The sequence below is a fragment of the Artemia sp. Qi Xiang Cuo genome, chromosome 19 (genome assembly GCF_049724085.1).
Source record: "Artemia sp. Qi Xiang Cuo chromosome 19, ASM4972408v1, whole genome shotgun sequence".
Lineage (NCBI taxonomy): Eukaryota > Metazoa > Arthropoda > Branchiopoda > Anostraca > Artemiidae > Artemia > Artemia sp. Qi Xiang Cuo.
The window spans coordinates 34,668,280-34,694,951 of NC_142812.1; the positions used below are offsets into that span (position 1 = coordinate 34,668,280).

At 34.0% G+C, this 26,672-nt stretch overlaps 1 protein-coding gene across 2 annotated transcripts in view; it reads left to right on the forward strand.

Annotated features, from left to right (window-relative positions):
* The window catches only part of LOC148940771 (uncharacterized), a 220,014-nt gene that overhangs the window by 145,941 nt on the left and 47,401 nt on the right, over nt 1-26,672 (forward strand). For both annotated transcript variants that reach the window (XM_089105283.1, XM_089105284.1), the window contains exons 5-6: nt 10,515-11,545; nt 26,443-26,572. In XM_089105283.1, the coding sequence (XP_088961409.1) occupies nt 10,515-11,545; nt 26,443-26,572 (1,161 nt within the window). The remainder of the gene's footprint in view (nt 1-10,514; nt 11,546-26,442; nt 26,573-26,672) is intronic.

Sequence of the window (26,672 nt, forward strand, 5' to 3'; positions counted from 1 at the left end):
TTTGTGAAATAAAGAACTGAAGTGGAAGATTTTTGTTTTCTCTGAAAAAATTAGAATTGAAGCGTGTTCTTTGGTAAAGTTCAGAAGAGAACTTGAACTTTCCTTGACTTCGTTGAGAAAATTTTAAATTGAACTATAACTTTTTATCTTCCAGGAAAATATTCACATGTATGGTATTACTTTTTCTATCTTCCATCGAAAAATTTAGAATTGAACTTTAAATTTCTTTATGTCTTTGTGAAATAAGGAACTGAAGTGGAAGATTTTTATTTTCTCTGGTGAAATTAGAATTGAAGTGTGTTCATTTAGTAAAATTCAGAAGAGAACTTGAACTTTACTTGACTTCGTTGAGAAAATTTTAAATTGAACTAGAACTTTTTATCTTCCGTGAAAATATTCACAGGTATGGTATTACTTTTTCTATCTTCCACCTAAAAATTTATAATTGAACTTTAAATTTCTTTATGTCTTTGTGAAATAGAGAACTGAAGTGGAAGATTTTTATTTTCTCTGGTGAAATTAGAATTGAATTTTGTTCTTTAGTAAAATTCAGAAGAGAACTTGAACATTCCTTGACTTCGTTGAGAAAATTTTAAATTGAACTAGAACTTTTTATTTTCCGGGAAAATATTCACAAGTATGGTATTACTTTTTCTATCTTCCACCGAAAAATTTAGAATTGAACTTTAAATTTCTTTATGTCTTTGTGAAATAAAGAACTGAAGTGGAATATTTTTATTTTCTCTGGTGAAATTAGAATTGAATTTTGTTCTTTATTAAAATTCAGTAGAGAACTTGAACTTTTCTTCACTTCTTTGAGTAAAATTCAAATTGAACTAGAACTTTTTATCTTCCGTGAAAATATTCACAGGTATGGTATTGCTTTTTCTATCTTCCACCGAAAAATTAGAATTGTACTTTAAATTTCTTTATGTCTTTGTGAAATAAAGAACTGAAGTGGAAGATTTTTATTTTCTCTGAAAAAATTAGAATTGAACCATGTTCTTTGGTAAAATTCAGAAGAGAACTTGAACTTTCCTTGACTTCATTGAGGAAACTGAAAATTGAAGTAGAACCTTTTATCTTCCGGGAAAGTATTCACAACTATGGTATTACTTTTTCTATCTTCCATCGAAAAATTTAGAATTGAACTTTAAATTTCTTTATGTCTTTGTGAAATAAAGAAGTGAAGTGGAAAATTTTTATTTTCTCTGGAGAAATTATAATTGAAGTTTGTTCATTGGTAAAATTCAGAAGAGAACTTGAACTTTCCTTGTCTTCATTGAGGAAACTGTAAATTGAACTAGAACTTTTTATCTTCCGGGAAAATATTCACAAGTATGGTATTACTTTTTCTATCTTACATCGAAAAATTAAGAATTGTACTTTAAATTTCTTTATGTCTTTGTGAAATAAGGAGCTGAAGTGGAAGATTTTTATTTTCTCTGGTGAAATTAGAATTGAATTTTATTCTTTGGTAAAATTCAGAAGAGAACTTGAATTTTTCTTCACTTAGTCGAGAAAATTTTAAATTGACCTATAAATTTTTATCTTAAGGTAAAATATTCAGAAGTATGGTATTACTTTTTCTATCTTCCACCGAAAAATTTAGAATTGAACTTTAAATTTCTTTATGTCTTTGTGAAATAAAGAACTGAAGTGGAAGATTTTTGTTTTCTCTGAAAAAATTAGAATTGAAGCATGTTCTGTGGTAAAATTCAGAAGAGAACTTGAACTTTCCTTGACTTCATTGAGGAAATTTTAAATTGAACTAGAACTTTTTATCTTCCGTGAAAATATTCACAGGTATGGTATTACTTTTTCTATCTTCCATCGAAAAATTTAGAATTGAACTTTAAATTTCTTTATGTCTTTGTGAAATAGAGAACTGAAGTGGAAGATTTTTATTTTCTCTGGTGAAATTAGAATTGAATTTTGTTCTTTAGTAAAATTCAGAAGAGAACTTGTACTTTCCTTGACTTCTTCGAGAAAATTGTAAATTGAACTAGAACTTTTTATCTTCTGTGAAAATATTCAAAGGTCTGTTATTACTTTTTCTATCTTACACAGAAAAATTTAGAATTGTACTTTAAATTTCTTTATGTCTTTGTTAAATAGAGAACTGAAGTGGAAGATTTTTTTTTTCTCTGGTGAAATTAGAATTGAATTTTGTTCTTTGGTAAAATTCAGAAGAGAACTTGAACATTTCTTCACTTCGTTGAGTATATTGCAAATTGAACTAGAACTTTTTATTTTCAGTGAAAATATTCACTGGTATGGTATTACTTTGTCTATCTTCCACCGAAAAATTTAGAAGTGTACTTTAAATTTATTTATGTCTTTGTGAAATAGAGAACTGAAGTGGAAGATTTTTATTTTGTCTGGTGAAATTAGAATTGAATTTTGTTCTTTGGTAAAATTCAGAAGAGAACTTGAACCTTTCTTCACTTCTTTGAGGAAATTGTAAATTGAACTAGAACTTTTTATTTTCCTGGAAAATATTCACAAGTATGGTATTACTTTTTCTATCTTCCACCGAAAAATTTAGAATTGAACTTTAAATTTCTTTATGTCTTTGTGAAATATAGAACTGAAGTGGAAGATTTTTGTTTTCTCTGTTTAAATTAGAATTGAATTTTTTTCTTTGGTAAAATTCAGAATAGAACTTGAACTTTCCTTGACTTCATTGAGGAAACTGTAAATTGAACTAGAACTTTTTATTTTTCGTGAAAATATTCACAAGTATGGTATTGCTTTTTCTATAGTCCACCGAAAAATTTAGAATTGAACTTTAAATTTCTTTATCTCATTGTGAAATAGAGAACTTTTGTGGATTATTTTTGTTTTCTCTGTTTAAATTAGAATTGAATTTTATTCTGTGGTAAAATTAATAAGAGAACTTGAATTTTTCTTAACTTCGTTGAGAACAATGGCCATTGAAATATACCTTTTTATCTTCCGGGAAAATATTCACAAGTATGGTATTACTTTTCCTATCTTCCACTGAAAAATTTAGAATTGAACTTTGAATTTCTTTCTGTCTTTGAGAAATAAAGAAGTGATGTTGAAGATTTTTATTTTTTCTGGTGAAATTAGAATTGAATTTTGTTCTGTAGTAAAATTCAGACGAGAAATTGAACCTTACTTATCTTCGTTGAGTAACGTTCACATTGTACTAGAACTTTTTATCTTCCGTGAAAATATTCACAGGTATGGTATTGCTTGTTAGATCGTCCTTCGAAAAATTTAGAATTGTAATTTAAATTTCTTTATGTCTTTGTGAAATAAAGAACAGAAGTGGAAGATTTTTGTTATCTATGAAAAAAATTATACTTTAAGCATGTTCTTTGTTAATATTAAGAATAGAACTTGAACTTTCCTTGACTTCATTGAGGAAATTGTAAATTGAACTAGAACTTTTTATTCTCCGGGAAAATATTCACAAGTATGGTATTGCTTTTTCTATCTCTCACCGACAAATTTAGAATTGTAATTTAAATTTCTTTATGTCTTTGTGAAATAAAGAACTGAAGTGGAAGATTTTTTTTTTATCTGAATAAATTAGAATTGAATATTGTTCTTTTTTAAAATTCAGAAGATAAATTTAACGTTAATTGAATTAGTAGAGGAAATTGTAAATTGAACTAGAACTTTTTATTTTCCGGTAAAATATTCACAAGTATGGTATTGCTTTTTCTATCTCCCACCGAAAAATTTAGAATTGAAGTTTGAATTTCTTTATGTCTTTGTGAAATAAAGAACTGAAGTGGAAGATTTTTATTTTCTCTGTTGAAATTAGAATTGAAGCGTGTTCTTTTGTAAAATTCAGAAGAGAACTTGAACTTTCCTTGACTTCATTGATGAAACTGTAAATTGAACTAGAACTTTTTTTCTTCCGGGAATATATTCACAAGTATTGTATTTCTTTTTCTATCTTCCAGCGAAAAATTTAGACTTGAACTTTAAATTTCTTTATGTCTTTGTGAAATATAGAACTGAAGTGGAAGATTTTGTTTTCTCTGGTGAAATTAGAATTGAATTTTATTCTTTGGTAAAATTCAGAAGAGAACTTGAATTTTTCTTCACTTCGTTGAGGAAACTGTAAATTGAACTAGAACTTTTTATCTGCCGGGAAAATATTCACAGGTATGGTATTACTTTTTCTATCTTCCACCGAAAAATTTAGAATTGAACTTTAAATTTCTTTATGTCTTTGTGAAATAAAGAACTGAAGTGGAAGATTTTTATTTTCTCTGGTGATATTAGAATTGAATTTTGTTCTTTAGTAAAATTCAGAAGAGAACTTGAACCTTTCTTCACTTCGTTGAGGAAATTGCAAATTGAACTAGAACTTTTTATCTTCCGGGAAAATATTCACAAGTATGGTATTTCTTTTTCTATCTTCCACCGAAAAATTTAGAATTGTACTTTAAATTTCTTTATGTCTTTGTGAAATAAAGAACTGAAGTGGAAGATTTTTGTTTTCTCTGAAAAAATTAGAATTGAAGCGTGTTCTTTGGTAAAATTCAGAAGAGAACTTGAACTTTCCTTGACTTCATTGAGGAAATTGTAAATTGAACTAGAAATTTTTATTTTCCGGGAAAATATTCACAAGTCTGGTATTGCTTTTTCTATCTTCCTCATAAAAATTTAGAATTGTACTTTAAATTTCTTTATGTCTTTGTGAAATAAAGAACTGAAGTGGAAGATTTTTGTTTTCTCTGAAAAAATTATAATTGAATCATGTTATTTGGTAAAATTCAGAAGAGAACTTGAACTTTCCTTGACTTTATTGAGGAAACTGTAAATTGAACTAGAACTTTTTATCTTCCGGGAAAATATTCACAAGTATGGTATTACTTTTTCTATCTTCCACCGAAAAATTTAGAATTGAACTTTAAATTTCTTTATGTCTTTGTGAAATAAAGAAATGAAGTGGAAGATTTTTATTTTATCTGTTGAAATTAGAATTGAATATTTTTCTTTATTAAAATTCAGAAGAGAACTTGAACTTTCCTTGACTTCAGTGAGGAAACTGTAAATTGAACTAGAACTTTTTATCTTCAGGGAAAATATTCACAAGTATGGTATTTCTTTTTCTATCTTCCACCGAAAAATTTAGAATTGAACTTTAAATTTCTTTATGTCTTTGTGAAATAAAGAACTGAAGTGGGAGATTTTTGTTTTCTCTGAAAAAATTAGAAATGAAGCGTGTTCTTTAGTAAAATTCAGAAGAGAACTTGAACCTTTCTTCACTTCGTTGAGGAAATTGTAAATTGAACTAGAACTTTTTATTTTCCGTGAAAATATTCACAAGTATGGTATTACTTTTTCTATCTTCCATCTAAAAATTTAGAATTTAACTTTAAATTTCTTTATGTCTTTGTGAAATATAGAACTGAAGTGGAAGATTTTGTTTTCTCTGGAAAAATTAGAATTGAAGCACGTTCTTTGGTAAAATTCAGAAGAAAACTTGAACTTTTTTTATCTTCTGCGAAAAATTTGGAATAGTATTTTAAATTTTTCATCTCTTCGAGACAGATCTGAACTAAAGTGGAAAATTTTTATATTATTTGGAAAATTAGAATTGATTAAAAACTAATTTCTTTTTCATTGAGAAAGTGGGTGAAAAAGATAAGTACTTCAAGTTGGAAAATGGGTTTTGGCGGGACATTATGAAAGGAACTTTTTCTAAAAGGATATAATAAAGCCATAAAAAGTGTTAAAATTGGCGAGGGGGGTCTTTGGTGGGGTCGGGGGTGGGGTTTTGGGGATCCTGGGGCCCTTGAGGGGTGGAGTGGTCATATGGGAGCCTGGGGGGACCTTTGGGGACCGGGGTGAGCCTTTGGGGGTCTGGGGAGGGTCTTTGCACGTCTGAGAGGGTCCTTGAGGACCGAATGGTCCTTTGGGAGCCCTGTGGACCTTTGAGGACCGGGTGAGGGCCTTTGGGGGTCCGGGGAGCCCTTGAGCACCGATTGGGCCCTTTGGGGCCCGGTGGGTCCGTTGGGGGTCGGGGCGACCCTTGCGGACCGAGGGAGGACCTTTGGGGTCCGGGGGACCCTTTGGGGATCCGGGGGTCCCGTTGGGAGCCCGGTGGATCGGTGGGGACCCGATGAGGGCCTTTGGGGGTCCCGTGGGTCCTTAGTAAGCCTGGGGGACCTGTGAGGACCGGAGGCGTCCTTCGGGGTGGGGGTAGAGTTATCGGGGCCCGTTGGGTGCCTGGGGAGTGCCTTTGGGGACCGGTGGAGGACTTTTGGGTGTCGGGTGGACCTTTGGGGACCGGCGTGGGCCGTTGGAGGGCGCGGGAAGGGTCTTTTTCGGGTCTGGGGCCCTTGGGGTGCCTGGTGGACCTTTGGGCCCGGGCGAGGGCCTTTGGGGACGGGTGGCGGACCTTTGGAGGCTCGGGTATGGCCTTTTTAGGGTCTGGGGCCCTTTGGGTGCCTGGTGGACCTTTGGGACCGGGAGAGGGGCTTTGGGAACTGGTGGAGGACCTGTGAGGGTCCGGGGGCTCTTGAGAACGGATTGGGCCCTTTGGGGTCCGTTGGGTCCGTTGGGGGTCTGGGGTCCCTTTGGGAGCCCGGTGGACCTTTGGGGACCGGGTGAGGGCCTTTGGGAGCGTGGGGGACCTTTGAGCACCGGAGGCTTCCTTCGGGGTTGGGGTAGGAGGATTGGAACCCTTTGGGGTTGGGGTAGAGGACCTCGCAACACTGTTCAAATAGAACTTGTGTATTATAACGACCACACTCAAATTCTCTTCTAAAATCTCTTCAAAAATCATATTTTATAATGTCTCTAGCTGTTTCGCCGAAATAATTCCATAAAATAGCTAAACGGTTTCGCCAAAATTATCCCTAAACGGAATTTCGGCATGTTCCTTTTGTTAGGCATCTCTGCACTAATGCATTTCAATTATTTGGAAACCTTTTCGCGCGCTAAGATCAAAACATTTGCCTCGGAAACGATTCTCTTCTTAGAAGTCCAAATTAATTTCCCTTTCGTGAATCAATTCTCTTTAGAACAACAAATTAATTCCCCTTTCGTGTCAATCAATCAATCATGACATCATCTGTCAGACTTTAAACTTTGTCTCGGAGACAATTCTCTTTGGAAATGTATCAAAGACATTAATTAACTTGACGTCATCTGTCAGACATTAATTAACTGTTTCCCGGGAACTCGTAACATTTGGCTTGGAAACAATAACAACATTGACATTCGCTGAGGGCGTGCCAAAAACACACCTGGAGAAAGAGGTCATTGACCGATTACGCAATCATTCTCCCTAATGACTCTATGCCCATATATGGTGTGCTGACACGACTGGCACCCCCTCCTCTACTCAGGTACGACCAAAGAAGAGTGACCAGCTTCAAGATAAATGGTTGAGTTTTTAGTTTGGAACTATTAAGGCCTTACTCCTCTGATAAAACACGAGTTGGCCAAAGATCAGCTTTGATATTTCCTATCAAATTACTGACAAAAGATTTTGGGCTAATAAACAAGTTTTTTTTTTCACAATTATCCTAAATACTAGGATATTACTATCCTAGTCTTTACGCTACAGTTAATCAACAAAAATAAAATAATGCACACACACACACACACACATATATATATATATATATATATATATATATATATATATATATATATATATATATATATATATATATATATATATATATATATATATATATATATATATATATATATATATATGTATGTATGGTACTTCTGTACTCCTTGTAACACACGCGCCATATTATATAGGGAAGATGCTTAAGAAACTAGTCGAACAGGTTTCTTTCAATAGAGTATTATATTGAAATCCGTGATTGTCATTGCGTTTACAATATTAAAACTATTGGGGTTGGGGAGGGGAAGGTATCTAGGTTGGGAAAGGTTACGAATTTAATATATGCTATGCTTTACCCCCCCCCCCCCCCCCTAATGTGCAAATATAACCGAAATTTGTTTCTAAACTATTATATTTTTATCCTATTTTGTTTTATTTCACTAGCATTAACCAAACTTCACTTTTCTTGTGTGTTACAGATAGTATATATATATATATATATATATATATATATATATATATATATATATATATATATATATATATATATATATATATATATATATATATATATATATATATATATATATATATATATATATATATATATATATATATATATATATATATATATATATATATATATATATATATATATATATATATATATATATATATATATATATGTATATATATATATATATATATATATATATATATATATATATATATATATATATATATATATATATATATATATATATATATATATATATATATATATATATATATATATATATAATAAAGCTAAAAGTATGAATATACTTATGTACCTACTTTTGACAGTAGGTACATTCGCTTTACGTTAGTAATATTTGTGTAATATTTGCTTTCTGTAAGCAAAAGATAAGTTTTAGCTTAAAAGGTGGAGATATTAAGGGGGGACTAGCCCCTTCTCTTCGTCTTTTTTAAGGTACTTTGTATTTGTTTTAATTTTCGATATTACTATTTACATTCTAAGAAAGCGAATTCTTTTTTTTTACTTAATTTATGTCCCATTTTAATTTGTCAGTAGAAAATAAATTGTTGATTGCATTATAATGAGCTAAAGAACGAAGCACACTACTGCGTGGGAGTGTGTCCTTGGAAACTAGCAGGTTTTTTTTATAAAGTTTTTTTTTTGTCGTCAAACAATTTAATTTGAAGCCATTTTGACCCCTACCAAATTAGATCCTCCCCCAGAATCGAGGGTGGGTAAGAATTGTTAATTTTTTGGACCTCTTAAGGTTACAAAATGGCACTGGTAATGCCTGAATTATCACTCAGGTCTTACTGATTTTATTGTTGACATTATGACTATTGGAACAATTAATTTTTTTTATGGCATTGCACATGTATAAAGCTTTAGCGCTGTGTCCATAATTTCATGAAAAACTTGGAACATGAAAGGATCCAAAGAGACCTACTTTGTTTTTTCCTGAACTCATTGAAAATATTATTCCAAGTTACTGCTATTACCGCTAAATTTATAAACAGCTGGAGGACAGCTGTTTTGCGTTGAGCAACGAACACAATCATAAGAAATATGAAATAGGAGAATATTTTTGGAATATATTTGGGTTAAGTCGCACTCTTGTTAGTTTAATTTTGTAATTGTGTAAATTATTTCAATGAATTAGTTTGTAATCATGTCAATTAGTTACAATTAAAAAGGTAGAACCTGTCGATACTCTTAACTCTCAAACATTTTTTCATTATCAAGCTGCGTAGTATCATTATCAAGAAATTACTCAGACCCAATATTTTATTTCAAATTACATGTTTGACAATGAAGAATCTTTAATAGCTCTAGCATTTAATACAAATTGGAATGATTCACATTTTAGCTCTAAGGTTTAGCCAGGTTTTAGCAAATTCTTAATTAAAAAATCGGAAAATTTGTGTTATTTCGTTAGAACTTAGCCACACCGTCGCTGTGACGCCTAAAGGTGGTATGGGGCATTTTCATGCTTCTGAGGTGATTGTTCAACACCGTTTTTAAGCTGTTCTTCAACGGAGGGTCAACAAGCCAATGTAGATCATGAGGATCAAATTTTAGTTGAACATGCAATTGCCTGGCAATCCCCCTTTGAGAACAGCTTAGTAAACGCTTTTAGGCAATTTTCTTAGAAGCGTGAAAATGTCACCTATGCGGGTGTTGATTTTCTATTTTCTTTTGGTCAATTGAAATAAGGAATGAGAAATTAAAAATGTATGTTTTCCGAGTATCCGCAGATCCTGAGTGGAGTTTATCATATTTTTTTTACTGTATTTTCAATTGATGAAATATCCAAACAATGAATAAAATGACAAAAAATGTGCATCATTCATCTTGATAGTGGTTTACAAAAAGGCTGGTAAAAAATGTTCCGGATTTTTTCTTTTATTTTTCTTCCTTATGTCGAATATGGACAATGTATTTAGATTCGTTTATTGTCAAATTTTATCAAATTACTCTTTTTTAAATGAATAATCCCCCTCTCCACTCGGTGGTGTCAACATCTTTAAATTCCAAAACTAATAACTATATTTTTTATACCAACAACACGTAAGAACAATCACATTTCAAATCTTTATAATGTCAGTTAATTTTTAAGTCTCACAAGTTAAATTTAGACAGAAATTGGCTTTGTTAACAAATATCATTCATCAAAATCATTCATTTGTACTAAAGTTAATTGATTCGGCATCTGAATAGCTGAATTGATAGCTTTACTGTATGCTTTCAGACATAAACCAGATTGCCACATTGTCTAAAATAATTTTTAGATGTAAGTTCTTTGGTCCATATACAAAATAATTTAGTCCTGTTAATTGAGCATCGTATTTTCAGTTTTATTTGACTTTTGTCAACATTGATCTTCTGTATTAAAGAATATTTACACTCATTCTCTTACAGTCCTCTCGAAGCATTTACGGAGCTTACCAACATGTTAGAGGCAAGTATCAGAGAAATTGCTTCATTCGAGAACCCCAGAAAAGAAAGAATGGAGCCAGTAGAAAATATAGTTATACAAAACCAGCAAAGGAAAATCAATTATTTCCAACTCCCATATGATGAACAAATGCCTCCACTTGAGAAAATTAACTCTTTTGAGGAGTTTAGACAACAAACAGATTCTCAAAAACAGGTGGTAAAAGATTCTAGTAAAACTACGCTTGAAGAGAACCCTAGTAAAATATACCAAGATATACTTGATGCTGAAGCTCAGTTTTCTGAATTGCTTCGAATGGAAAATTTTGCAGTTCAAAGTTCGGGAAATTGTCCCAGATTAAAATATCGTTGTAGTGGTGACTTGAAGCAACTAGACACGGTGAAATCTGGAATGCCTCAATTACCGCCCAAACGTTCTGATAGTAATCAGAACAGTCAAATATACTCTAGACATCGTTTTATTAGTGACAAAATTCCACCTTCAACGCATAAAATTGAAGTAGAGAGACTATCATATGCAAAGAGCCATTGTGTTATATCTAACAGTTCCGAAAAACTTAGTGCAAAAAGAATGACAAGTTCAAGTGATTCCTGTCCATCGCACTTCAAAATTGACAATGATAAATCTAATTTAGCCGTGCGAATCGGACATACAAGTGATAGCACAAGGGAAGATATTCCTTCCTTATATTTACCTCTAAATAATACTGTCTATGCAGAAGGGCACTGCCATCCCAGTGGAGATTTAAAAATTTTCAATCCCAGACAAAACTTACAACAAAAGAAATTCTTACCTTTACAACGCAAAAAATCAGCTGAAACTAGTGCTTTTTCTACATTGCCTGATGCTTTGTCGTCACATCCTTTATCTCTAAATTCTTCTTTTTTATTTTCGGAATTACCTTGTAATAATCAAGAAAACGTGAAGGAAAGGAAGAATTTTTCGATAACGAACAATTTTGAAATGAGTGAACTACCTAAACCAGAAGGGCTAGGTACGTCAATGTCATATTATTATTTATTATTTTACTCTTAGTGTCCTTTCTATAGTTTAGGTGTGTTTTTATTCTGTTAGATTACCAAAATATTTCTCTGGGTAAAGGCAGGAAAGATAATATCAAAGCTGTCAAATTTTCAAGCATATTGAATTAATATGGTTATCATAGTTACATTTTTTCAAAAGTTTTTTTTTTGGTAATATCCGTGCTTAACCCTTAAAATAACTTTGAAGCTACCACCCAGTTCAGCTCTCACTCTGTTTAACTTGATGCTCCTTGAATGGACTACAAAGCTTGATTCGCATAGTATAATGATCTGTATTTAAAAAAATTCTATAAAAGCCACATAAAAAAGCAATAGCAAAAAGTAAAACAAAAATAAAAAGCAAAAAATGAAAAGTAAAAAACTACATTTAATATCATTGTCTTTACTACAATCTTTCTTGCTGCTGCTCTATAATGAGGACGTGCCCATCCCATTATCACAAAAATCCACTTATCTTTCCCATAATCTAAAATTCAACCTCTTAACAGTCAGGTAACCTTGGTGTCTGGAGCTTTCCTCATTCTCCCCAGCATCCTTACTACAAATCAGCAGACAATTAGCTCGAAGCTGATTCCATATCTTAAGGCATTTAAAAGGTAAAGTAATTCCAAAATTATCTTAGATATCCCTAAACAAAGTAAGTCTTTTTGATTTATCCAGAGCTGACTGCCAGCTGGTAAAGAAAATCAGAGCATTTCAAAGGTAGGTTTACTTACTCACTTACTTTTACTTTCGGCGGGAACCAGACGATGAACTGTCCTGCCCGGCACCAAAGGATCTTGGAATGACTTCCGACGACCACTTGGACCTGTCGGCTGCAGCTTCTCCGGCGATCTTCAGCCAGTCTTTGTCCCATCTCCGACCGTGTCTCCTGAATCCTCCCCACGGTTCCAGGTCCTCCTTGAATCCTCCTTGAGGTAGGTTTATATAGCCTTTGTGGATTTCAAGGCTGCCTTTGATTTTTTACACCGTAAATCCCTATGGCCAATGTTGCCCTCCACCAGACTGCCAGCCAAATGTTGTCTACTGTTGGGAGAGCTGTACAATGAGAACAAGAGCTGCGTTCAAGTTAACAGACAGTGGAGCATGGCATTTACCATCAAGGCTGGTGTACAACAAGGGCATGTTGCCGACCATGATTTGTTCAACTGTGTCATAGATTTCATCATTGTACTTGTGCAGCCGATTGTTTGTCTTTCGGCTTCAAACTTAGAAATTGATATCTGACCGATACCAGCTTTGTAGGTGATCTGGCGTTCGTTGCCGACTTCATACAACCACTGGCAGATGTTCTCAAAACCTTGCAGGGAGAAGTTGCAAATGTGGGATTCAGAGCAAACTGTCAAAAAAATAAAGATAAATAGCGGTAGGACCGCCAGCCCTGATTACTTCCCAGGCTTTATGACAGTTTTTGCAGCCCAAATTGAAGTGATCACTAGCTTAACCTATATTTTTTCTACAATTTCAAATGACGGCTCTTATTAAAGGCATACGAATATGCCCATATGTAATGCATCTCTGAGTTTAGTCCTTCTCTACGTGGCCAAGACATGGTCCCTCCAGTCCAACATTTTGAGTATGATAGATGGCTTTCAGTCAAATCAACTCCGCTGAATTGAGGGGCTTCGATGGGACGATTGTGTGAGTAATAAAAGGCTTCTTGCCCTTACTCACCAAGTACCATTTTCAACTCAATTGCCCAGTGAACCCTCGCTTGGCAATCCTATAGCACCTACAAGCCAGCATGCTGCTTTAGGCAGCCTCTAAAGCCTACCTAATGTGTTTGCATTTCTTACATCTATCAAACAGTTCGTGGTAACGTACTGTAAGTAAGGAGCGACCCGGCTCAATGGTAACCGAAACTAAAAAAAACGAAATTTTGATACCAGTAGATACATCAAAAGAATCAGATTTTAATGTTGATTTCAAATATTTAAGTCTCATCAGGTTTAGTCTTACCCATCAAAAGTTACGCGCCTGAGAAAATTTGGCTGATTTTGGAAAAAAGGGGGAAAGACCCCCTAAAAGTTATACAATCCTATTGTTGAGGTTTCAAGCACCTATCTACAAAAATGTGGAATTTTGCATTTTTTTTTTTTTTTTTGCCAGAAGAAAGATCACGGATGCGTGTTTATTTTTTTTTTTTCAGGGGTGATCGTATCGACCCATTGGTCCTAGAATATCGTCGGAGGGCTCATTGGAACGGAAATCAAAAGTTCTAGTGCCCTTTTTAAGTGAAAAAAAATGGAGGGCAAATAGGTCCCCTCCTACGCTCATTTTTTTCCCAAAGTCACCCGATCAAAATTTTGAGATAGCCATTTTGTTCAGCACGGTCGAAAATATAACAACTATGTCTTTTAGTATGACTTAATCCCCCGAACTCCTCGGGAGAAGGGCTGAAACTTATTAACTTTACCCTATGTTAACATATAGTATTGGTTATTGGAAAGTATACAGACGTTTTCAGGGGGATTTTTTCTGGTAGGGGGGGGGGGGTTGGCGGTTGTATGGGAGGCTCTTTCCATGAAGCAAATTTCATGGGGGAAGGGACATTGCTATGAAGGGGCGCCGGATTTCCAAGCATTATTAAAGAAAAAGGTCAGAAATTAAATAAAAAAAGTTTTTCAAATGAAAGTAAGGAGCAACATCAAAACTTAAAACGAACAGAAAATATTACGTATATGATTGGGTTCAACCCCTAGTCAATATCTCACCCTTTAAGCCAAATATGTTCTAGTACTTTCATAAGAGCTATTTATTCTAATAAATTAACGGCCTTTGTGATTAAGGAGTCATTTTTAAAGAATTGGAACAAAATTCGAACTTTAGCTTAAAGAGGAAGGTGCTGACTAGGGGGCGAAAGTAGTAACCTTTATGTTGGTTTCAACTATACAAGGAAACCTACAAGCCTGAGGTATGGATATATGTACAGTTTCAATGATACATACCTTACCCAGGTCACTCATCTATTACTAGGACCTGTGTATGCCTTAGCAGACAGGTTTCTGATTGGCCCATTTTTGGGTCAATCAGAGATGTATAAGGAATTACACAAGAATATGTATGCAGTTTCACGGGGACATGCCTTACCATGGGTAGGTATCTATATATATCACGACTGCAAGCCTTGTCAGACATGTTTTTCCAGGTTCAATAGCCAAAACTAAATTTCGTCATATTGTGTATTCAAAGGTTTAATACACTTTTCTGTAAAAAATACTGGTTTCATTCGTAGGGTTAGATAATCATGTTTTTTCGTATAAACAGTGTTTTTTACTAAAAATACAGCCAAGCCAAGCATGTTTCTGCGTCAAAAATCGTCAAACACTACTAACGTCTAGCCTGAGGGCACCCTGCATCTTGTCCAGAATTGATAGTATATGGTGTTAGATATCAAAAAATTGAAAATTGTTGGTTTGCTTAGGAATGTGTCGCAGCTAATTAAAGAATGGAATACTACAGTCAGAATTATTTTAAGTAGAAAGTTGTATCATTGCGTAAACTAACTCAATTTGCGAAAAAGGTATTTAATAATGATAAAAAGTTGTATCATTGAGTAAACTAACTCAATTTGCGAAAAAAGGTATAGCATTTGCGAATTGGATTTGATGAAGGTGGTAGAAAAGGGTTAAACTGATTACCAGTTAAGGTAAGCCCGAAGGGGTTGTTAACTCATTGGCAATTTATTATAAATTTGGAATAGCATCGTTAGCATCAATCTATGGAAATGGTTAACGATGACAAGATGACCTTGTGACTTGACCTAGCCTTACTTCTCGGATGTGTTCTGTGTAATACACAAGTACCATTTGAACAGTGTTGTCAGTATAAAATATGCTCTAACATTGTAGTATACTAAAAAGTTGATACTAACCAATCTATGGAAATGGTTAACGATGACAAGATAACCTTGTGACTTGACTTAGATTTGATTCTTGGGTGTGTTCTGTATAATACACAATTACCATTTCAAGAGTGTTTTCTTCATATAATTTGCTCAAACATGGTAATACACGAAAAAGATAATACTAATGGAGATATAGATAACAAGAAAAGAGTTTTAACAAAGAAATTCAGAGCAATCCATAGAAAGCCTTAGAAATCAAGTAGTGAGATGATTATAGGTTTGAAGCATCAAGAATCGCAGCCATCATTGACCCTAACCACCAAGGACCTTAACCTCCAAAGGTCCCCTATTCCTGACCTCCAAGGGGCCCCCTCCCACCAACTTTTTGGGCCGCTTCCCTTTTTTAACTTTTTTTTTATTTTTTTAACATGATTTATTTTTTCGACTTTTTTTCACATGTCTTCGAAAGAAATAAAGCATACTTAAAGCTTGAGAAATTCATATTGAATATTTTCCAAATTCAAAATGAGAATGATATATACATTTTAGTTGTGACTTTTACTTTTCGAAAAATAATGTTTGTAGTAGCACTTTTTTTGGACTGAATTTTTTATGCACTTAGAAATTATTCAAATTTTTTTTACGTATCTTAAAATTACATGAAATATGCTTGTGGCTCTACTAATCGTACTCTATGCTTGCTCATAGACACGATTTGGCTTTCCCACTGGTACTTTATGATGAGTTATCGATATTACCTAGTTTATTGCATTCATTAAATCAGTATTTTATACGCAGTGGAAGGATAAACACATAATTCATATCTTTAATAAAGTGGAGATGAAACATTTTAAGAAAGTGTGTTCACATGATAGTGTTATTTTAGCATTGAATGCTTACAAGAAGAAGTATTTGAACTATGAAACAAGTACAAGTGGCAGCACTATCGGAAACGTATGCATGATTTGTCATGACAGTGAGGAATTAAATTTCTTTGGAGTACCAAAAAAATTCAATACTTATGATGGTATATATGCGAGATTGAGATCTCCGGAGATGATTGCACTAAAAAAGAATGCCAACATAAAAATAATAGTTGATGAAGAGGGGTATCTTCTTGCTAATGATTGTGGTAAAATGTTACCCAGTGTTAAACCCTATCGTCAGCTTTCGGGTATTAGCATTCAACGGAAGGTCAAAAGAAGACAGGCGTACTCTAATACTAATATGATAAACCATATCTTGTCAACGGGGCGGAACTGTTACCTGTGTGAAAATAATGTGATAATAGACAGCGAAATTGCCGGAAAAATAAAAAGGACATTGCTAGAAAATATCACTAAGGAATATAAAGATGAATCGATGATAAACAAAGTGCCAGCAAACGTTACTACCATTGATCAAACTGTCAATGAATCAAATAATAGCAAAGATCAAATGCGTATTGAACATGTGGATAACCCCCCAGTAAAAATGTGTTCACATGATAGTGTTATTGTAGCAGTGAGTGCTGACAAGTAGAAGTATTTGAACTATGAAACAAGTACAAGTGGTAGCATAATCGAAAACGTATGCGTGCGTTGTCATGACAATGAGAGTTTAGATTTCATTGGAGTACCCAAGAATTTTCGTTATACACATTCTGGATATGCGAAAGTATCATTTCCAGAGAATATTGCACTCAAAGAGAATGCCAACATAAAAATTGTCGTTGGTGATAGAGGACAACTCCTTGCTAGTGTTGCTGGTAACACATTACCTACTGATAAATCCTATCGTCAGCTTTCGGGTATTAGCATTCAACGGAAGGTCAAAAGAAGAAAGGCCTACTCTTCTACTAATATCATAAACCATATCTTGTCTACGTGCCGGAACTGTTACATGTGTAAAAATAATGTTGTAATAGATAGTGAAATTGCCGGAAAAATAAAAAGGGCATTGGTAGAAAATATCACTAGTTCAGTTCAGTTCAATATGGGTTTTAATTCAAAACAATATATATAAAAATACACTTAACTCAATTCCTTGTGCATTGATGTACGTTTGGGCCCGTAATAATTACACACTCTAAATACAGCGTGGCCTCCTGTCCTCTCCAATTTCCGCCCCGAACTGCCATCAAATAACAATAAATTTAACATAACTTCTCCTCCGCTCACACCCCTTGAAGTATCAAACGAAAATATAATAAATAATAATAATATCAAAAAAGTTTAAACATAAAAATGATAACATAAATCTAGTAAATAAATTTTTGATCTTTTGGATATTTTTTTAACATTCTTTTTAAAGGAGCCGAGAGACCTATATGACTTCAGCTCTTGCGGAAGTGCATTCCACTCTCTAGCACACGCAATTCTAGGAGAAAATTCCGACCTAGCTGTCGGTGTCAGGGGTATATAAATGTCTGATGAAGATCGTGTATTTTAAACTATAGATTTGTGATAATAGTGTGAATAAGACTTTAAACGGTGATGGAAGTGTTCCTGAAAAATATTTAAAACAAAGAACGGTGCAAGATAGTCTGTAAAGTAATGCCATTGATAGTCATTTCGGTGCTGGGCCTAACATTTGAAGTGCTTTGTTGTTAAGTGAGTTTAGTCTCTGTAAATGCGTCTTGAAATTAGATTGCCAAACTGTAGAACAATATTGAATGTGAGGCTTGATAACTGCATTGTAAATCTGGATCAGTATTATTTTTAGGGAAATGGTGACTGAGTTTTCCCAAGATTCCAAGGTTCCTTGAAAGCTTCTTCTCGACACTTGCTATGTGGTGTCTGAACGAGAGGCTTTCGTCGATTAAAATCCCTAGGTATCGAACGTGTTCTTTTTCTGGTCTCTTGATAAGTCCACGAGAGATTTCAATGCCAATCACATCAGGAGCCAGCGAATCTATACGTGAAAAAATAAAACACTCGATTTGTCAATTTTGATGACTAGACAATTTGCGTCCACACTTGATGTTCCATTCTGAGCTTGCCATAAGTGAATCATCCGCAAATGCCGTTAGTTCGTCCTCGGCTTCTACTATAGACCCAGCCCTGTGGCACCCCGCAGTTAACTACGACATCATTTGTATGGTCATTTCCTGTGTAAATTCGACGATTTTTCAGGTAAGACTTAAACCAATCTAGGACTTGGCCACGAACTCCAATATGATCCAGCTTTCCTAGTAGTATTTCGTAGTGCATGCTATCAAACGCTTTCTTAATATCTAAAAGCACTGCTGCAGGTAAAGCACCCGAATCTAGGATTCTGTTTACGAATAAACTGAGTGAAGTAAGGGCATGTTCCGTTGAATGGCCAGCCCTAAACCCGAATTGGCGGCTGTTAAAAATGCCTTTGGCCTCTAAATATTGGTAAAGCTGGTTTTTCATTGGCGTTTCAAAGACTTTCGAGAGAACTGATAAGATTGAGATTGGTCTATAATTTTCTATGTCTGTATGACTTCCACATTTGTGAAGAGGTATTATCTTTGCCTTTTTTTACATTTCAGGAAAAACCCCTTTATATAATGAAAGATTTACAAGGTAATTTAGCGGCTCAGCAATGGTCGTCACTACTGCTTTCAGTGCCTTTGTGTGGACCAGGTCAAAACCTGAAGCAGAAGAGCCCTTCAAATTTTTTACGAGTAATTCGACCTCACCTGGTGTTACAGGACTCACTGCCATTGATTTCATACACTTCGGGCCAAGGTATTCTTTGTATGATTTATATGGTGTTCTGGCGTAATTTGCTGTGGTATGGCCGTTATTTGCGAAAAATGTACTCAGCGATGCGGCGACCGTGTAGGTTCGGTAATTTCTTCATCATTCATGACCAATTTTGCTGGTAATGTGGAAGACTTAGTGATTGGCCGTAGTACCGAGTTGATAATTTGCCAGACTTTTCGACCATCCTTCCCGCTTTCCGTCAGCTTTTGGTGCAGGTAGCCACGCCTTGCTCTTCGTAACACAGTCCGAAGGACTTTCCTGTATTGCTCATACTCCTCTATCCACGCTAAGCTTGGAAAGCGTCTATACTCTCCCGAAAGGTGGTTTTTCTTATTCACATAGGCCAGAAGACCATCCGTCATCGAGGGGCTAATTGGCTGGTCTTTTAGTCGTTTATTAGTTCTCGGTTTTCTAGTGCAATACCTACTGTATACATCCAAGAACGTCGAGTGAAATGACACAGTTGCTTTTTTTACATCTTGAATCTCCATTACGTTATCCCAGTTTAATTGATCTAGTTCCTGCTTTAAATTGTTCAAGTTTTCCTCTGTTAAACATATAATCGGTAACATGGGGTTGATTCGTGACCTTATCTTAGCTGGTTCTGAAAGGGCGAGTGTTGCATGAATGGGGTCGTGGTCTGATGTGTCGCTGACGAGGACTGCCACCGACTCTGGGAGCAATGAGCTGAATACGTTATCGATAAGTGAATGCGTACTCTCAGTAACCCGTGTTGGAATCGTAACAGCAGGGTATAGGCCTGAACCTGTCATATTATTTAGCAAATCTGTAGTTTCGGCCGTTAGCGGAATACTGAGGTTAATCTTAAAATCTCCCATAAGAATAAGCTCACTTTTATGATACTCTGCTAGCTCAAGAACTTTATCCATATGTTCCATAAACTGAGACGTTTACCCTGATGACGGAGAAAGATAAATTTCACCCACGATAACTTTTTTATTTGGGAACAGCCATTCTTCTAGAAACAGCGACTCGACAATTCCTTCAATATTTCGTGTAAGGTCTTGCCTAGTTTGAACCGTGTGCGTGTCGCGGATATAAATTGATATACCACCCCTCTTCATCTATTTTCTTTGGGGAAAATGGCTAGTGTAACCTGGAATATCCAAAAGGCTTTCGGTTTGTTGTGTAATAAATGTTTCACATAGGCCTATACAATCTGGTCTAAGCTCCCGACATGTCAACTCTAGATCAGAAAATGAGGAATACAGTCCTTGGCATTCAAATGAAATACCGAAAGCCGAGAATCAGAAGACCTCCCAGTAATTAAATTAGAAATTACATATTTACTTCTAGGAAAATTTTTATCATCAAACAAATGGAAATCATTTTCTTGACCAATTTCTTGATCAAAAATAAGCTTGAGATTTATATAAGACTCTTCTAAATTCTTTAATCTATCTATATCAAAATCTCTGATACCTCTCGGGGATGAACCTGAAGAAAGAGTCATCACTTACCAATTGCAAGTGGCGGTTCGTCGTGAAAATTCCTGAAGAGCGAGGAGCCAAAAACAATGAACATGGAATATAAAGAAGAATCAATGAAAAACAAAAATCCAGCAAACGTTACTACCATCATTGATCAAAATGTCAATGAACCAAATAATACCAAAGACGAAACGTATATTGAACCTGTAGGTGAAACCCCATTAAAAATTGTGAGACTATGACTCAAAATAGATTAATGATTATTCTACTGATTACGAACTAAGAGAAGAGAATAACTATAGTATCAAGAAACAACATGATGAATTATTTTATGGAATAGATTCAAAATGTCCAAAGTTGTTCAATGATATTAATAACGTATAATAATATATTTTTTTACTAATATCCTACATGACATTATTTCATTTAAAATATATTATGCATTTCATTGTTACGGTTCATTATTTTTAGAGTATGCTAGCATATCAATCGTTTAGAATGTCTATTAAAACATCGGATATGTAAGAAAAGGAATTATCAAACACCATATGTTGGATAGATAGGTTAACATGGAGAAAATATAAGTATCAGAATGAATAAATTAATTATCAACACCTTTTGTTGGATAGGTCAGAAAAAAATTGGTAAAATCTAAGTATCAGAGCGAGTAGATTCTTTATCAACATCCTTTGCCGAATATTTCGGGCACCATTATCAAAACCTAAGTGTCAGAGTGATGAAGTTCTGTATCGACATCTGTTGTCAGATATATGGGAATAACATTGACAAAATCTAACTATCAGAGTGAATAAATTTTTTCTATCAACATCTTTGTCAGATACATTGGATAAAATTGACTAAATCTAAGTATCTGAGTGAATAAATTCTTTATTAACATTTTTTATCGACATCATTTGTCGGATGTGTCGGATAACATTGCCAAAATCTATGTATTATAATGAATAAATTCTTCATCAACATTTTTTGTTGGATACAAGAGAATGGCGCGCCACTTTAAGTGAACCTAAATTAACCCAACTTTTTGCATGTCTCTCTCAATATGACTGTGTGTGTGGCGCGCCACTCTGAGTGAACCTAAATTAACCCAACTTTTTGCTTGTCTCTCACTATGACTGTGTGTCTGAGTGAGTTTTCTGCCATTTGTAACCGGTCTAACCTAAATTCAACGTAACGATGCATAAAGTCAAAATAAAAATGTTATCTGATGTATCGGATAAAGACGTTGAAAACGAATTTATTCACTCTGATACTTAGATTTTGTCAATTTTATCCGATGTATCTGACAAAAGATGCTGATAAAAAAATTCAATCTGACACTTAGATTTTGTCAAATTTATCCGATGTATCCATGAAAAGGATGTTGATATAGAATTTACTCACTCTGATTCTTAGATTATGATAATGTTATCCAACGTATTCAAAAAAGGATGTTGATAAAGAATTTATTCACTCTGAAACTTAGATTTTGTCAATGTTACCCTACCTATCCAACAAAAGGTGTTGATAATGAATTTATACATTCTGATACTTAGATTTTCTCCATGTTAACCTATCTATCCAACATTTGATGTATAAAAATTCCTTTTATTATATCTCCGATGTTTTAATAGACATTCTAAACGTTTTATATGCTATGATACTCTAAAAATAATGAGCACATAACAATGTAATGCATAATATATTTTTTATGAAATAATGTCTTGTAGGATATTAGTAGAAAAATATATTATTATACATTATTAATATCACTGAACAACTTTGGATATTTTGAATCTGTTCCACAAAATAATTCATCATGTTCTCTCTTGATACTATAGTTACTCTCTTCTCTTAGTTCGTAATCAGTGGAATAATCATTAATCCATTTTGAGTCATACACAATTTTTACTGGTGTGTCACCAACAGGTTCAATATGCGCTTCGTCTTTGGTATTATTTGGTTCATTGAAAGTTTGATCATTGATGGTAGTAACGCTTGCTGGCATTTTGTTTTTCATTGATTCATCTTTACATTCAATAGTGATATTTTCTACCAATGTCCTTTTTATTTTTCCGGCAATCTCACTGTCTATTACAATGTTATTTTTACACATGTAACAGTTCTGGCACGTAGACCAGATATGGTTTATGATATTAGTAGAAGAGTAGGCCTTTCTTCTTTTGACCTTCCGTTGAATGCTAATACCCGGAAGCTGACGATAGGATGTATCAGTAAGTAATGTGTTACCACCAACACTAGAAAGGAGTTGTCCTCTATCATCGACGATTATTTTTATGTTGGCATTCTTTTTGAGTGCAATCATCTCTGGAAATGATACTTTCGCATATCCAGAATGTGTATAATGGAAATTCTTGGGTACTCACAACGCACGCATACGTCTCCGATAGTGCTACCACTTGTACTTGTTTCATAGTTCAAGTACTTCTTCTTGTCAGCATTCAATGCTACAATAACACTATCATGTGAACACATTTTTACTGTGGGGTCATCAACATGTTCAATATGTATTTAATCTTTGCTATTATTTGACTCATTGACTGTTTGATCAATGGTAGTAACGTTTCCTGCACTTGGTTTTTCATCGATTCATCTTTATATTCCTTAGTGATATTTTCTAGCAATGCCCTTTTTATTTTTCTGCCAATTTCGCTGTCTATTATCACATTATTTTTACACAGGTAACAGTTCCACCCCGTTCACAAGATATGGCTTATCATATTAGTAGAAGAGTACGCAGGTCTTCTTTTGACCTTCCATTGAATGCTAATACCCGAAAGCTGACGATAGGGTTTAACACTGGGTAACCTGTTACCACAAGCACTAGCAAGAAGATGCCCCTCTTCATCAACTATTATTTTTATGTTGGCATTCTATTTGAGTGCAATCATCTCCGGAGACCTCAATCTCGCATACCCACAATCATAAGAGTTGAATTTTTTTGGTACTCCAAAGAAATCTAATTCCTCACTGTCATGACAATGCATGCATACGTTTCCGATAGTGCTGCCACTTGTACTTGTTTCGTAGTTCAAATACTTCTCCTTGTCAGCATTCAATGCTACAATAACACTGTCATGTGAACACACTTTCTTAAAATGCTCCATAACCACTTTTTGAAAGATATAAATTATGTGTTTATCCTTCCACTGCGTAAAAAATACTGATTTAATACATGCAATAAACTAGGTAGTGTCAATCATATTTCATGTCATTTTAAGATATGTAAAAAATTTGAATAATTTCTAAGTGCATAAAAAATTCACTCCCAAAAAAGTGCTACTACAAACATTATTTTTCTAATAGGAATAGTCACGACTAAATATATATATATCATTCTCATTTAGAATTTGGAAAATATTAAAAGTGAATTTCTTATGTTTTAAGTATGTTTTATCTCATTCGAAAACATGTAAAAAAAAGTTGAAAAAGTATATCATGTTAAAAACAATAATAAAAAAAGTTAAAAAAATGTCAAAAAAAAGAATAAAAATGGGGAGGGGCCCAAAAAGTTGGGGAGTTGGAGGTTGAGGTCTATCCCCAACCTCCCCCTTGGAGGTTGAGGATAAGGGACCTCTGGAGGTTGAGGTCCTTGGTGGTTAGGGCCATTGATGGTTGCGATCCTTGATGCTTCAAACCTACAGTCCTCTCACTATTTGATTTCTAAGGATTTCTATTGATTGTTCTGAATTTATTTATTAAAATTGTTTTCTTGGCATCTACATCTCTATTAGTATCAACTTTTTACTATACTACAATGTTAGATCATATTTTAAATTGACAAAACTGTTCAAATGGTACTTATTTATTATACAGAACACATCCGAGAAGTAAAGCTAGGTCAAGGCACAATGTTATCTTGTCATCGGTAACCATTTCCATAGATTGATTTGTATCAACTTTTTAGTATACTCAATGTCAGAGCATATTTTATATTGACAACACTATTAAAATGGTACTTGTGTATTATACAGAACACATCCGAGAAGTAAGGCTATGTCAAGTCACAAGGTCATCTTGTCATCGTTAACTATTTCCATAGATTGATGCTAACGATGCAATTCCAAGTTTATAATAAATTGCCTATTAGTTAACAACCCCTTCGGGCTTACCTTAACTGGTAATCAGTTTAACCCTTTTTTACCACCTTCATACAATCCAATTCGCAAATGCTATAACTTTTTTCGCAAATTGAGTTAGTTTACCCAATGATACAACTTTTTATCATTATTAGATACTTTTTTCGTAAATTGAGTTAGTTTACGCAATGATACAACTTATAACTTAAAATAACTCTGACTGTAGCATTCCATTCTTTAATCAGCAGCGACGCATTCCTAAGCAAACCAACAATTTTTTGATATCTAAAACCATATGCTATCAATTCTGGACAAGATGCAAGGTACCTTCAGGCTAGAAGTTATTGGTGTTTGACAATTTTTGACTCAGAAACATGCTCGGCTTTGCTGTAACTTTAGTAAAACCATTATTTACACGAAAAAACATGATTATCTTACCCTACGACTGAAACTAGTATTTTTTACAGAAAAGTGTATCAAACCTTTGAATACGCAATATGACGAAATCTCTGATTGGCGCAGACAATGGGTGTTGCCTCAGAAACCTGTCTGCTAAGGCATATACCGGTCCTAGTAATAGATGAATGACCGTGGTAAGGTATGTATAGTTGAAACTGCACACATATCCATGTCTCAGGCTTGTAGGTTTCCTTGTATAGTTGAAACCAGCATATAGGTTACTACTGCGAACCCCCTAATATATGTATTAAAAATCTATAAATATAGAAGTTCATTACGTAAGTTAATTCGTAAGTTACGTATATTTATTACTAATAAAAACGTTCGCAAATAAAATTAAACATGTTTCGAGAGTGCCATTTAACCAAATAAAAGTAAAATTAATATGTAAATTTTGTTTTAATTATTCATGTAAGGTGAGCCAAAATCAAAACCTGCATTAATTCTAAAATGTTCAAAATAAAATAAAAAACAGGTTTTTTTAATTGAAAGTAAGGAACGACGTTAAAACTTAAAATGTACAGAAACTATTCCGTATATGAAAGGGACTGTCCCCTCCTCAATGCTTCGCTCTTTACGCTAAAGTTTGACTTTCTCACAACTCTATTTTTTTAAACAATAAAAAACTTTAGCGTAAAGAGCGAGGCATTGAGGAGGGGACAGCCCCTTTCATATGCGGAATAGTTTCTGTTCGTTATAAGTTTTAACGTCGTTCCTTACTTTCAGTTTAAAAAAACCTGTTTTTTTATTTCATCTTTCATAGTGAGGCTCAGTTTGTTTTCAGTAAGCTCTGATTCTAATGTTTTTTCTGTAGTTCTAGTAAATCTACTTAAGGGATAAAAAGAGCGAAATAAAATCAAGAAAGGAAATTGCTTCTTTTATAATACTAGAAATTGCCCCCTTGGAATCGACTAGAAAGCGATAAGTAAGCGAGCATTTGTTTTCGTATCTGCAATGGCCTCATAACTGTCTACAATTGTCTACAATCGGTATTTAAATTACCTAATATAATTATATGAACTTAAATGAAAGATGTGTGTTTCTATTTGAATAAATCTCATGAAACAAAACGTCTTTGAGTCTGCCCCCTATCAAACAGTGAAATAAGATCATTGGTGTAATATCTTAGGCCTTTTGGTTGTCAACCGAAACCGCTAATATAAAGAAAAACACCACAATAAATGTCTTTGCAGGGTAATATTCATCAAGAGTAAAAAAAACAACAGAAGAATGAGTCGCCAAAAGAAAGAAATAGATTTTAATTTTGTCTAATCATTGCAGACAGCGATATCCAAATCATGGCACGAAATGCAAGATTAAGGAATTTAGAGTTATCGTCAGTGCATAACAAACCATCGTCAATGCTTGCTCAGTCCCCCATTTATGGAAATAATTGTTTTCCCAATATGTCGTAAGTAATAATTAACCATTTAATTAGATATCTTTTTGTTTTGGTTAGACGCCATCATAGGCGGGATAGCTCAAGATGCTTATTAGAACACAATATACCA